Source organism: Oncorhynchus masou, chromosome 8 (assembly GCF_036934945.1).
Source record: "Oncorhynchus masou masou isolate Uvic2021 chromosome 8, UVic_Omas_1.1, whole genome shotgun sequence".
In the NCBI taxonomy this organism is placed as follows: Eukaryota; Metazoa; Chordata; class Actinopteri; order Salmoniformes; family Salmonidae; genus Oncorhynchus; species Oncorhynchus masou.
The window spans coordinates 4,196,536-4,210,781 of NC_088219.1; the positions used below are offsets into that span (position 1 = coordinate 4,196,536).

A 14,246-nucleotide genomic window follows, 5' to 3' on the forward strand; every position below is an offset into this window, starting at 1 on the left:
TTCAGGGGCGAGGGCGCATCATCACAGACATGTACGCTGCAGTGAGGGCCTTCAAAACTAAACTGTGCCTGTGGGAGAATCAGATGCTGCAAGGAAACCCTTGCCATTTTCCCTGCTGCCAATCCATAAAAGCGCAGATCTCTACCGCCGTGTTCCCATGCGCACAGTTTGCTGAAAAACTCAGTGTTCTCGCCGGCGATTTGCCGACTTCGATGCCCAGAAATGCAAGTTTGAACTGCTTAGTAATCCCTTCGCAGTTGATGTGGAAAATGCACCAACCAACATCCAAATGGAGCTGATTGAACTCCAGTGCAACGACACGCTGAAGTCAAAGTATGATGCTGTGGGCGCCGCACAGTTTCCACGGTTCATCCCTGACACAATGCCTCAGCTCCGCACCCAAGCTGCTCAGATGCTCTCCATGTTCGGCAGCACTTATCTATGCGAGCAACTTTTCTCCTCGATGAAGATGACCAAAACAACTCACAGGAGACGTCTGACTGATGAACATCTTCGCTCGATACTGAGGATTTCTTCAGCTCAGAGCTTGAGCCCAGACATTGATGAACTAGCATCCAAGAAGAGATGCCAGGTATCTGGCTTGGGCACATCAGATTAGACCAGTGTGCAATTATTAACGTTTTCTTTATGCACTTTTTCTTGCTACAAGGCATGGGCTTGAATGGTTGATTGATTTATTATCATTTTATTTGTAAAATTATTAGCCAGTGGAAAAAGTTTATTTTGGTATTTAAATCAGAAGGCTGCAAATAGAAAAGAGGCATACAATTTGTATTTACATTTTATTTATTTAATAAATGAATGCCATTGATGTGTTTATTCATTTGAAATTCGATTTTGCATGTCTCCACTATTAAATTATATATTGTATGGTAATAAGCGATGCTTGTTCCATATTCAATGTTAAAGCAAAACTTGTTTGGGTCCATATTAAAAGGTTAATTTGTTCAATGTTGGCCCGTGACTTTGTTCAGGTTTTACATTTTGGCCCACTGGGTATTTGAGTTTGACACCCCTGCTCTAGAGTGATGGATTCATCGAGAGTGATGGATTCATCGAGAGTGATGGATTCCTCTAGAGTGATGGATTCCTCGAGAGTGATGGATTCCTCTAGAGTGATGGATTCCTCTAGTGATGGATTCTACTAGAGTGGTGGATTCCTCTAGAGTGATGGATTCTATAAGAGTGATGGATTCCACTAGAGTGATGGATTCCTCTAGAGTGATGGATTCTACTAGAGTGATGGATTCCTCTATAGTGATGGATTCCTCTATAGTGATGGATTCCTCTATAGTGATGGATTCGTCTACAGTGATGGATTCCTCTAGAGTGATGGATTCCTCTAGAGTGATGGATTCTATAAGAGTGATGGATTCTATAAGAGTGATGGATTCCTCTAGAGTGACGGATTCCTCTAGAGTGATGGATTCTATAAGAGTGATGGATTCCTCTAGAGTGATGGATTCCTCTAGAGCGATGGATTCTATAAGAGTGATGGATTCTATAAGAGTGATGGATTCCTCTAGAGTGACGGATTCCACTAGAGTGATGGATTCTATAAGAGTGATGGATTCTATAAGAGTGATGGATTCTATAAGAGTGATGGATTCCTCTAGAGTGACGGATTCCACTAGAGTGACGGATTCTATAAGAGTGATGGATTCTATAAGAGTGATGGATTCCTCTAGAGTGACAGATTCCACTAGAGTGATGGATTCTATAAGAGTGATGGATTTCTCTAGAGTGACGGATTCCTCTAGAGTGATGGATTCCTCTAGTGGTGGATTCCTCTAGAGTGATGGATTCTATAAGAGTGATGGATACTATAAGAGTGATGGATTCCTCTAGAGTGATGGATTCCTCTAGAGTGATGGATTCCTCTAGAGTGATGGATTCTATAAGAGTGATGGATTCCTCTAGAGTGACGGATTCCACTAGAGTGATGGATTCTATAAGAGTGATGGATTCCTCTAGAGTGATGGATTCCTCTAGAGTGATGGATTCTATAAGAGTGATGGATTCTATAAGAGTAATGGATTCCTCTAGAGTGACAGATTCCACTAGAGTGATGGATTCTATAAGAGTGATGGATTCTATAAGAGTGACGGATTCCTCTAGAGTGACGGATTCCTCTAGAGTGATGGATTCCTCTAGAGTGATGGATTCCTCTAGAGTGATGGATTCCACTAGAGTGATGGATTCTATAAGAGTGATGGATTCTATAAGAGTGACGGATTCCTCTAGAGTGACGGATTCCTCTAGAGTGACGGATTCCTCTAGAGTGACGGATTCCTCTAGAGTGATGGATTCCTCTAGAGTGATGGATTCCTCTAGTGGTGGATTCCTCTAGAGTGATGGATTCTATAAGAGTGATGGATACTATAAGAGTGATGGATTCCTCTAGAGTGATGGATTTCTCTAGAGTGACGGATTCCTCTAGAGTGATGGATTCCTCTAGTGGTGGATTCCTCTAGAGTGATGGATTCTATAAGAGTGATGGATACTATAAGAGTGATGGATTCCTCTAGAGTGATGGATTCCTCTAGAGTGATGGATTCCTCTAGAGTGATGGATTCTATAAGAGTGATGGATTCCTCTAGAGTGACGGATTCCACTAGAGTGATGGATTCTATAAGAGTGATGGATTCCTCTAGAGTGATGGATTCCTCTAGAGTGATGGATTCTATAAGAGTGATGGATTCTATAAGAGTGATGGATTCCTCTAGAGTGACAGATTCCACTAGAGTGATGGATTCTATAAGAGTGATGGATTCTATAAGAGTGACGGATTCCTCTAGAGTGACGGATTCCTCTAGAGTGATGGATTCCTCTAGAGTGATGGATTCCTCTAGAGTGATGGATTCCACTAGAGTGATGGATTCTATAAGAGTGATGGATTCTATAAGAGTGACGGATTCCTCTAGAGTGACGGATTCCTCTAGAGTGATGGATTCCTCTAGAGTGACGGATTCCTCTAGAGTGATGGATCCCTCTAGAGCGATGATTCTACAGCGAACTAACTAGTCATTCATTCCACATGGGCTACACTGGTACAGCATGAATAAGCTCATCGACAACAACTCACGTGGTCGATGAGCTCTCGAACCATGCCGTTCCATTCCCCCTTATCGTTTTGTGCACCATACTTCCCATCAGACACCAGTTTGACCTCGTAGGTGAACCCCAGGATGTTGGACAGCTCCTTCAGCAGGTCCAGGCAGTAGCCCTCGAACCGGTCGTTACCGGACAGCTCCCTGTCTGACTTCTTAAACATCACATAAGGGTTTTCCTGTAATGAATAATGGCAGCACAGGCACTTTTTAAAACAATATTGTTTTGTAATATCTGCCCCTTTCACCAGTATAGTAAGAAAGATCATCCCCCCTCCCCTCTTCCCCCTCTCCTCTCCTCACCTCTCCTCTCCTCCTCTCTTTCCTCTCTTCTCCCTCACCTTGCCTCCCCCTCTCCTCTCCTCTTCCCCCTCCCCTCTCCTCTCCTCTCCTCTTCCTCCTCCCCTCCCCTCTCCTCTTCCACCTCACCTCTCCTCTCCTCCCCTCCCCTCTTCCCCCTCCCCCTCCTCTCCTCTTCCCCCTCTCCTCTTCTCTCCTCTTCCCCCTCACCTTTTCTCTCCTCTTCCCCCTCTCCTCTTCCCCCTCTCCTCTTCCCCCTCTCCTCTTCTCTCCTCTTCCCCCTCTCCTCTCCTCCCCTCTTCTCACTCTCCTCTCCTCTCCTCTCTCCTCTCTCTCCTCTCACTCTCCACTCACTCTCTTCTCCTCCAACTCTCCTCTCCTCTCACTCTCCTCTCCCCCTCTCCCCTCTCCTCCCCTCTTCCCCCTCTCCTCTCACTCTCATCTCACTCTCCTCTCACTCTCCTCTCACCCCCACTCTCCCTCTCCCTCTCACTCTCCTCTCACTCTCCTCTCACCCTCCTCTCACTCTCCTCTCACTCCACTCTCCTCTCCTCTCCTCTCCTCTTTCCCCTCTCACTCTCCTCTCCTCTCACTCTCCTCTCCTCTCACTCTCCTCTCACTCTCCTCTCACCCCACTCTCCTCCTTCCTCTCCTCTCACTCTCCTCTCACTCTCCTCTCCTCTCACTCTCCTCTCACTCTCCTCTCACTCTCCTCTCACCCCACTCTCCTCTCCTCTTACTCTCCTCTCACTCTCCTCTCACTCTCCTCTCACTCCACTCTCCTCTCCTCTCCTCTCCTCTTTCCCCTCTCACCAATATAGTAGTAACGATCAGTGTCCTGTTGGCCATAGAGTCCGTCACATTGTTGGTTTTATCCCTGCTGGTCTCTGTAAGGTTCAAACCCGTGTAGGAGTTCCACACCGCAATCTGAATAAAAAAACATTAAGTATTAAGTGACATTAACTACTTTAGACCAGAGTCCTATGGCACCCTATTCCCTATATAGTGCACTACTTTAGACCAGAGTCCTATGGCACCCTATTCCCTATATAGTGCACTACTTTAGACCAGAGTCCTATGGCACCCTATTCCCTATATAGTGCACTACTTTAGACCAGAGCCCCATGGCACCCTATTCCCTATATAGTGCACTACTTTAGACCAGAGTCCTATGGCACCCTATTCCCTATATAGTGCACTACTTTAGACCAGAGTCCTATGGCACCCTATTCCCTATATAGAGCACTACTTTAGACCAGAGCCCTATGGCACCCTATTCCCTATATAGAGCACTACTTTAGACCAGAGCCCTATGGCACCCTATTCCCTATATAGTGCACTACTTTAGACCAGAGTCCTATGGCACCCTATTCCCTATATAGTGCACTACTTTAGACCAGAGCCCTATGGCACCCTATTCCCTATATAGTGCACTACTTTAGACCAGGGTTTATAGGGTGCTATTGGGGACTCAAATAGACCCACGTAGATGATCTAATTACCAATATCCTATTGGGTTACACCACAGAGTCCAACTCACAGCAGCATGGGAAGAGAAGGGGCACAAGTAATAAAGGATCGTTCATCAGATTGGCGGGGACGGTTTCCCCGGGGACGGTATCCCCGGACGCAGATTAACCCTACAGTCAGACAGACTCGTAGAGGGTAAGAGGGGGATCGTAGGGGGCAGAGGGAGTCGTAGAGGGTCAGAGGAGAGTTGTAGAGGGTCAGTGGGGGGTCGTAGAGGGTCAGAGGAGGGTCGTAGAGGGTCAGAGGGGGGTCGTAGAGGGTCAGACGGGGTCGTAGAGGGTCAGAGGGAGGTCGTAGAGGGTCAGAGAGGGGTCGTAGAGGGTCAGAGGGGTCGTAGATGGGTCAGAGGGGTCGTAGAGGGTCAGATGGGGGTCGTAGAGGGTCAGAGGAGAGTTGTAGAGGGTCAGAGGGGGTTGTAGAGTGTGAGAGGGGGACGTAGAGGTCCAGAGGGGGTCGTAGAGGGTCAGAGGGGGTCGTAGAGGGTCAGAGGGGGGTTGTAGAGGGTCAGAGGGGGTCGTAGAGGGTCAGAGGGGGTCGTAGAGGGTCAGAGGGGGGGGTCGTAGAGGGTCAGAGGGGGTCGCAGAGGGTCAGAGGGGGGTCGTAGAGGGTCAGATTTTGGGGTCGTAGAGGGTCAGAAGGGGTCGTAGAGGGTCAGAGGGGGTCGTAGAGGGTCAGAGGGGGTCGTAGAGGGTCAGAGGAGGTCGTAGAGGGTCAGAGGGGGTCGTAAAGGGTCAGAAGGGGGTCGTAGAGGGTCAGAGGGGTCGTAGATGGGTCAGAAGGGGGTCGTAGAGGGTCAGAGGGGGGTCGTAGAGGGTCAGAGGGGGGTCGTAAAGGGTCAGAAGGGGGTCGTAGAGGGTCAGAGGGGGGTCGTAGGGGGTCAGAAGGGGGTCATAGAGGGTCAGAGGGGGGTCGTAGAGGGTCAGAAGGGGGTCGTAGAGGTGGGTTAGAAGTGAAGAGAAGTCCTACAACTCAGCTCAATAGTGTGAAATGCGTATTTGAGTTCATTGTGGAACATTTTCTTTCTATAGACTGATTCCATCCAGGTGCTTTTCTGAAGGACTGACTGCCTATTAGATGAAGAAATAACACTCTGAAAGACATCCGCCTTGTCCCATAACACCATTTGAATTTATCTCCCCCTCAGAACAGCTCAACAACAATAAATGGCCGCACTATAAAAACGATCTCCCTCTCTCTCAGTACCATAACATAACCATCACACACCCAGCAGCCTTATGTAAAGCCTGTCATACTGTATAAAGAGAAAGACAACAACAAAGGGAGATGGAGAGAGAGATGGGGGGGAGAGAGAGAGATGGTGGAAGGAGAGAGAGATGGGAGAGAGAGATGGGGGGGAGAGAGAGAGATGGTGGAAGGAGAGAGAGATGGGAGAGAGAGATGGGGGGGAGAGAGAGAGATGGTGGAAGGAGAGAGAGATGGGAGAGAGAGATGGGGGGAGAGAGAGAGATGGTGGAAGGAGAGAGAGATGGGAGAGAGAGAGAGATGGGAGAGAGAGAGATGAGAGAGAGAGGTGGGTGAGAGAGAGAGATGGTGGAAGGAGAGAGAGATGGGAGAGAGAGAGAGATGGTGGAAGGAGAGAGAGATGGGAGAGAGATGGGGGAGAGAGAGAGATGGTGGAAGGAGAGAGAGATGGGAGAGAGAGAGAGAGAGATGGGAGAGAGAGAGATGAGAGAGAGAGAGGTGGGAGAGAGAGAGAGATGGTGGAAGGAGAGAGAGATGGGAGAGAGAGAGATGGTGGAAGGAGAGAGAGGGGGGGAGAGAGAGATGGTGGAAGGAGAGAGAGATGGGAGAGAGAGAGATGGGAGAGAGAGAGAGATGAGAGAGAGAGAGGTGGGAGAGAGAGAGAGATGGTGGAAGGAGAGAGAGATGGGAGAGAGAGAGAGATGGTGGAAGGAGAGAGAGATGGGGGGGAGAGAGAGATGGGAGAGAGAGAGATGAGAGAGAGAGAGGTGGGAGAGAGAGAGAGATGGTGGAAGGAGAGAGAGATGGGAGAGAGAGAGATGGGGGAGAGAGAGATGAGAGAGAGAGAGGTGGGAGAGAGAGAGAGATGGGTGAAGGAGAGAGAGATGGGAGAGAGAGAGATGGGGGGAGAGAGAGAGAGATGGTGGAAGGAGAGAGAGATGGGAGAGAGAGAGATGGGAGAGAGAGAGATGAGAGAGGTGGGAGAGAGAGAGAGATGATGGGAGAGAGAGAGATGGTGGAAGGAGAGAGAGATGGGAGAGAGAGAGAGATGGGAGAGAGAGAGATGAGGGGGAGAGAGAGAGATGGGCAGAGAGAGAGAGAGATGAGGGGGAGAGAGAGAGAGATGCAGGAGCGAAAGAGAGATGGGAGAGAGATGGGGGAAGGGGAGAGAGAGAGAGATGGGGGAAGGAGAGAGAGAAAGATGGGGGAGAGAGAGATGGTGGAAGGAGAGAGAGATGATGAGAGAGAGATGAGGGGGAGAGAGAGAGAGGTGGGGAGAGAGATGGAGAGAGAGAGATGATGAGGGGGGGGAGAGAGAGAGATGGTAGAGAGAGAGATGGGGGGGGAGAGAGAGAGAGTTGAGGGGGAGAGGAGGGGGAGAGAGAGAGAGAGAGAGAGAGAGAGAGATGCAGGAGTGTAAGAGAGATGGGGGGAGAGAGAGAGATGGGGTGGAGAGAGAGAGAGATGGGGGGGAGAGAGAGATGGTAGAGAGAGAGAGATGGGGTGGAGAGAGAGAGATGGTAGAGAAAGATGGGGTGGAGAGAGAGATGGGGAGAGAGAGAGAGAGATGGTGGAGAGAGAGATGAGGGTGAGAGAGAGAGAGGTGGGAGAGAGAGAGAGATGGGGAGAGGGAGAGAGAGATGATGAGGGGAGAGAGAGAGAGATGCAGGAATGAAAGAGAGATGGGGGAGAGAGAGAGATGGGGGAAGGGGAGAGAGAGAGGTGGGGGAGAGAAAGATTGGGGAGAGAGAGATGGGGGAAGGGGAGAGAGAGAGAGAGAGATGGGGGAGAGAGAGATGGGGAGCGAGAGAGAGATGGGAACGAGAGAGAGATGGGAGGAGAGAGAGATGGGGTGGAGAGAGAGAGATGGGGGAGAGAGAGATGGTAGAGAGAGAGAGATGGGGTGGAGAGAGAGATGGTAGAGAGAGAGAGATGGGGTGTAGAGAGAGATGGGGGAGAGAGAGAGAGAGAGAGAGTGGTGGAGAGAGAGAGAGAGAGAGAGAGATGGGAGGAGAGAGATGGTAGAGAGAGAGAGAGAGAGAGAGAGAGAGAGAGAGAGAGAGAGATGGGGTGGAGAGAGAGAGAGCTGGTAGAGAGAGAGAGAGAGAGAGAGAGAGAGAGAGCGAGAGAGACAGAGAGACAGAGAGAGATGGTAGAGAGAGAGAGAGAGAGAGAGAGAGATGGGGTGGAGAGAGAGAGAGAGAGAGAGAGAGATGGTGGAGAGAGAGAGAGAGATGGTAGAGAGAGAGAGAGAGATGGGGTGGAGAGAGCGAAATAGGACCAAAGTACTTGTAGGTCAACATCGACACATCGAAGTTGTGACAGAGGGTATTCCACGGGTAGGTTCAGAATAACTAGGACACAGACCAACATAGAGGACTGTTAGGAGGGAGTGGGGGGCAAAGGTCAGGAACTGTTCACCGGTAGAGTAAAGAGGAGGCACATCACAAGGTTACGTACTTATAGAAATACAAACCTTGCTCCACCTTTTAGTGAGGCGACTGGAGCCTTCAACAAAGCCCTTTTATGAGAAGAGAGGAAGAGAGGAGAAAACAGGCAGTTAACCAGCAGAAACATCTTCTCCACGGCGCTCCTCTGTACACAGAAACATCTTCTCCACGGCTCTCCTCTGTACACAGAAACATCTTCTCCATGGCGCTCCTCTGTACACAGAAACATCTTCTCCATGGCGCTCCTCTGTACACAGAAACATCTTCTCCATGACGCTCCTCTGTACACAGAAACATCTTCTCCACGGCGCTCCTCTGTACGCAGAAACATCTTCTCCATGGCGCTCCTCTGTACACAGAAACATCTTCTCCACGGCTCTCCTCTGTACACAGAAACATCTTCTCCATGGCGCTCCTCTGTACACAGAAACATCTTCTCCATGGCGCTCCTCTGTACACAGAAACATCTTCTCCATGACGCTCCTCTGTACACAGAAACATCTTCTCCACGGCGCTCCTCTGTACACAGAAACATCTTCTCCACGGCGCTCCTCTGTACACAGAAACATCTTCTCCATGACGCTCCTCTGTACACAGAAACATCTTCTCCATGGCGCTCCTCTGTACACAGAAACATCTTCTCCACGGCGCTCCTCTGTACGCAGAAACATCTTCTCCACGGCGCTCCTCTGTACGCAGAAACATCTTCTCCATGGCGCTCCTCTGTACACAGAAACATCTTCTCCATGGCGCTCCTCTGTACACAGAAACATCTTCTCCACGGCGCTCCTCTGTACACAGAAACATCTTCTCCACGGCGCTCCTCTGTACACAGAAACATCTTCTCCACGGCGCTCCTCTGTACACAGAAACATCTTCTCCATGGCGCTCCTCTGTACACAGAAACATCTTCTCCATGGCTCTCCTCTGTACACAGAAACATCTTCTCCATGGCGCTCCTCTGTACACAGAAACATCTTCTCCACGGCTCTCCTCTGTACACAGAAACATCTTCTCCACGGCGCTCCTCTGTACGCAGAAACATCTTCTCCATGGCGCTCCTCTGTACACAGAAACATCTTCTCCATGACGCTCCTCTGTACACAGAAACATCTTCTCCATGGCGCTCCTCTGTACACAGAAACATCTTCTCCATGACGCTCCTCTGTACACAGAAACATCTTCTCCATGGCGCTCCTCTGTACACAGAAACATCTTCTCCATGGCGCTCCTCTGTACACTGGGGAGCAGCTGCTGCCTCCATCAATACGTTTACATGGTGGCCGTTGACGAGGAAATAACCCAATGGTTGTGTAACAGAGGCACACACACACACACAAACACGTCCCACCACACACACACACACACACACACACACACACGTCCCACCAAACACACACATCTCAACAATTACTCTCTATGGAACGGTCAAGCTCTGGAGAAGGAAAGCCTGGGTTGTTGTTGGCAGGGCACGCCCCAACCCACGCCCCAACCCACGCCCCCACCCACCCACGCCCCAACCCACGCCCCCACCCACCCACGCCCCAACCCACGCCCCCACCCACGCCCCAACCCACGCCCCCACCCACGCCCCAACCCACGCCCCCACGCCCCAACCCACGCCCCCACCCACCCACCCACGCCCCAACCCACGCCCCCACCCACCCACGCCCCAACCCACGCCCCCACCCACCCACCCACGCCCCAACCCACGCCCCCACCCACCCACCCACGCCCCCACCCACGCCCCAACCCACGCCCCAACCCACGCCCCCACCCACCCACCGACCAAACAACTCCCGCGGTCTGTACTCACCCTGGCCGTGCCATCTTCCTTCAGACTGATGATGTCCAAGTCGAAGTCTCTCCTCAGCCCATCTGTCTTATTGAGGACGATATGACCTGTCAGACCATCCCACTGGGCCTGCGGAGGAGAGGAGAGAGGGATGAGAGAGAGGGATGAGAGAGAGAGGGATGAGAGAGAGAGGGATGAGAGAGAGCGATAGAGGTGGAGAGAGAGAGGGACAGAGATAGGGGAGAAAGAGCGAGAGAGAGGAGGGGTGGGGGGTTGAGAGAAAAGAGAGAACATTGTCATCCTTCTGCGCATCTGAGGAGTCTAATTGAAGCTTTGAAAGCCAACTTTCTCTCTGTACAGGTGCAGGGTTGGGGGAGATGAAGTCTAATTGACTTTGAAAGCCAACTTTCTCTCTGTACAGGTGCAGGGTTGGGGGAGATGAAGTCTAATTGACTTTGAAAGCCAACTTTCTCTCTGTACAGGTGCAGGGTTGGGGGAGATGAAGTCTAATTGACTTTGAAAGCCAACTATCTCTCTGTACAGGTGCAGGGTTGGGTGAGATGAAGTCTAATTGACTTTGAAAGCCAAATTTCTCTCTGTACAGGTGCAGGGTTGGGGGAGATGAAGTCTAATTGACTTTGAAAGCCAACTATCACTCGGATGGTATCGCGCCGTCCCAACCTTCGCTCTCTCTCCCCCGCTACTCTCTCCTCTTCCATCCTATCATCTCTTCCCTCTGCTCATACCTTCTCCAACCTATCTCCTGATTCTGCCTCCTCAACCCTCCTCTCTTCCCTTTCTGCATCCTTTGACTCTCTATGTCCCCTATCCTCCAGGCCGGCTCGGTCCTCCCCTCCCGCTCCGTGGCTCGATGACTCATTGCGAGCTCACAGAACAGAGCTCCGGGCAGCCGAGCGGAAATGGAGGAGAACTCGCCTCCCTGCGGACCTGGCATCCTTTCACTCCCTCCTCTCTACATTTTCCTCCTCTGTCTCTGCTGCTAAAGCCACTTTCTACCACTCTAAATTCCAAGCATCTGCCTCTAACCCTAGGAAGCTCTTTGCCACCTTCTCCTCCCTCCTGAATCCTCCCCCCCCCTCCTCCCTCTCTGCAGATGACTTCGTCAACCATTTTGAAAAGAAGGTCGACGACATCCGATCCTCGTTTGCTAAGTCAAACGACACCGCTGGTTCTGCTCACACTGCCCTACCCTGTGCTCTGACCTCTTTCTCCCCTCTCTCTCCAGATGAAATCTCGCTTCTTGTGACGGCCGGCCGCCCAACAACCTGCCCGCTTGACCCTATCCCCTCCTCTCTTCTCCAGACCATTTCCGGAGACCTTCTCCCTTACCTCACCTCGCTCATCAACTCATCCCTGACCGCTGGCTACGTCCCTTCCGTCTTCAAGAGAGCGAGAGTTGCACCCCTTCTGAAAAAACCTACACTCGATCCCTCCGATGTCAACAACTACAGACCAGTATCCCTTCTTTCTTTTCTCTCCAAAACTCTTGAACGTGCCGTCCTTGGCCAGCTCTCCCGCTATCTCTCTCAGAATGACCTTCTTGATCCAAATCAGTCAGGTTTCAAGACTAGTCATTCAACTGAGACTGCTCTTCTCTGTATCACGGAGGCGCTCCGCACTGCTAAAGCTAACTCTCTCTCCTCTGCTCTCATCCTTCTAGACCTATCGGCTGCCTTCGATACTGTGAACCATCAGATCCTCCTCTCCACCCTCTCCGAGTTGGGCATCTCCGCGCGGCCCACGCTTGGATTGCGTCCTACCTGACAGGTCGCTCCTACCAGGTGGCGTGGCGAGAATCTGTCTCCTCGCCACGCGCTCTCACCACTGGTGTCCCCCAGGGCTCTGTTCTAGGCCCTCTCCTATTCTCGCTATACACCAAGTCACTTGGCTCTGTCATAACCTCACATGGTCTCTCCTATCATTGCTATGCAGACGACACACAATTAATCTTCTCCTTTCCCCCTTCTGATGACCAGGTGGCGAATCGCATCTCTGCATGTCTGGCAGACATATCAGTGTGGATGACGGATCACCACCTCAAGCTGAACCTCGGCAAGACGGAGCTGCTCTTCCTCCCGGGGAAGGACTGCCCGTTCCATGATCTCGCCATCACGGTTGACAACTCCATTGTGTCCTCCTCCCAGAGCGCTAAGAACCTTGGCGTGATCCTGGACAACACCCTGTCGTTCTCAACCAACATCATGGCGGTGGCCCGTTCCTGTAGGTTCATGCTCTACAACATCCGCAGAGTACGACCCTGCCTCACACAGGAAGCGGCGCAGGTCCTAATCCAGGCACTTGTCATCTCCCGTCTGGATTACTGCAACTCGCTGTTGGCTGGGCTCCCTGCCTGTGCCATTAAACCCCTACAACTCATCCAGAACGCCGCAGCCCGTCTGGTGTTCAACCTTCCCAAGTTCTCTCACGTCACCCCGCTCCTCCGCTCTCTCCACTGGCTTCCAGTTGAAGCTCGCATCCGCTACAAGACCATGGTGCTTGCCTACGGAGCTGTGAGGGGAACGGCACCGCAGTACCTCCAGGCTCTGATCAGGCCCTACACCCAAGCAAGGGCACTGCGTTCATCCACCTCTGGCCTGCTCGCCTCCCTACCACTGAGGAAGTACAGTTCCCGCTCAGCCCAGTCAAAACTGTTCGCTGCTCTGGCCCCCCAATGGTGGAACAAACTCCCTCACGACGCCAGGACAGCGGAGTCAATCACCACCTTCCGGAGACACCTGAAACCCCACCTCTTCAAGGAATACCTAGGATAGGATAAGTAATCCTTCTCACCCCCCCTCCCCCTTAATGATTTAGATGCACTATTGTAAAGTGGCTGTTCCACTGGATGTCAGAAGGTGAATTCACCAATTTGTAAGTCGCTCTGGATAAGAGCGTCTGCTAAATGACTTAAATGTAAATGTAAATGTAATCTCTCTGTACAGGTGCAGGGTTGGGGGAGATGAAGTCTAATTGACTTTGAAAGCCAACTATCTCTCTGTACAGGTGCAGGGTTGGGGGAGATGAAGTCTAATTGACTTTGAAAGCCAACTATCTCTCTGTACAGGTGCAGGGTTGGGGGAGATGAAGTCTAATTGACTTTGAAAGCCAACTATCTCTCTGTACAGGTGCAGGGTTGGGGGAGATGAAGTCTAATTGACTTTGAAAGCCAACTATCTCTCTGTACAGGTGCAGGGTTGGGGGAGATGAAGTCTAATTGACTTTGAAAGCCAACTATCTCTCTGTACAGGTGCAGGGTTGGGGGAGATGAAGTCTAATTGACTTTGAAAGCCAACTATCTCTCTGTACAGGTGCAGGGTTGGGGGAGATGAAGTCTAATTGACTTTGAAAGCCAACTATCTCTCTGTACAGGTGCAGGGTTGGGTGAGATGAAGTCTAATTGACTTTGAAAGCCAACTTTCTCTCTGTACAGGTGCAGGGTTGGGGGAGATGAAGTCTAATTGACTTTGAAAGCCAACTATCTCTCTGTACAGGTGCAGGGTTGGGGGAGATGAAGTCTAATTGAAGCTTTGAAAGCCAACTTTCTCTCTGTACAGGTGCAGGGTTGGGGGAGATGAAGTCTAATTGACTTTGAAAGCCAACTATCTCTCTGTATCTTATTTAACCTTTTAACAGGTAAGTTGACTGAGAACACATTCTCATTTACAGTAATGACCTGTGAAATAGTTATAGAGGAGAGAGAGGAGGGAGGGGAAGGAATGAGCCAATGGGAAGTGATGGTTAGGTGGCTGTGATGGTAAATCAAATCAAAATCAAATCAAACTTTATTAGTCACATGTGCCGATGACAACAGATGTA

The 14,246-nt window shown here is 50.7% G+C and overlaps 1 protein-coding gene across 3 annotated transcripts in view; it reads right to left on the bottom strand.

Annotated features, from left to right (window-relative positions):
• The window catches only part of grik1a (glutamate receptor, ionotropic, kainate 1a), a 121,313-nt gene that overhangs the window by 35,836 nt on the left and 71,231 nt on the right, over positions 1-14,246 (bottom strand). For all 3 annotated transcript variants that reach the window (XM_064971325.1, XM_064971326.1, XM_064971327.1), the window contains exons 9-11: positions 10,431-10,538; positions 4,245-4,358; positions 3,107-3,310 (exon numbers count right to left, since the gene is read on the bottom strand). In XM_064971325.1, the coding sequence (XP_064827397.1) occupies positions 3,107-3,310; positions 4,245-4,358; positions 10,431-10,538 (426 nt within the window). The remainder of the gene's footprint in view (positions 1-3,106; positions 3,311-4,244; positions 4,359-10,430; positions 10,539-14,246) is intronic.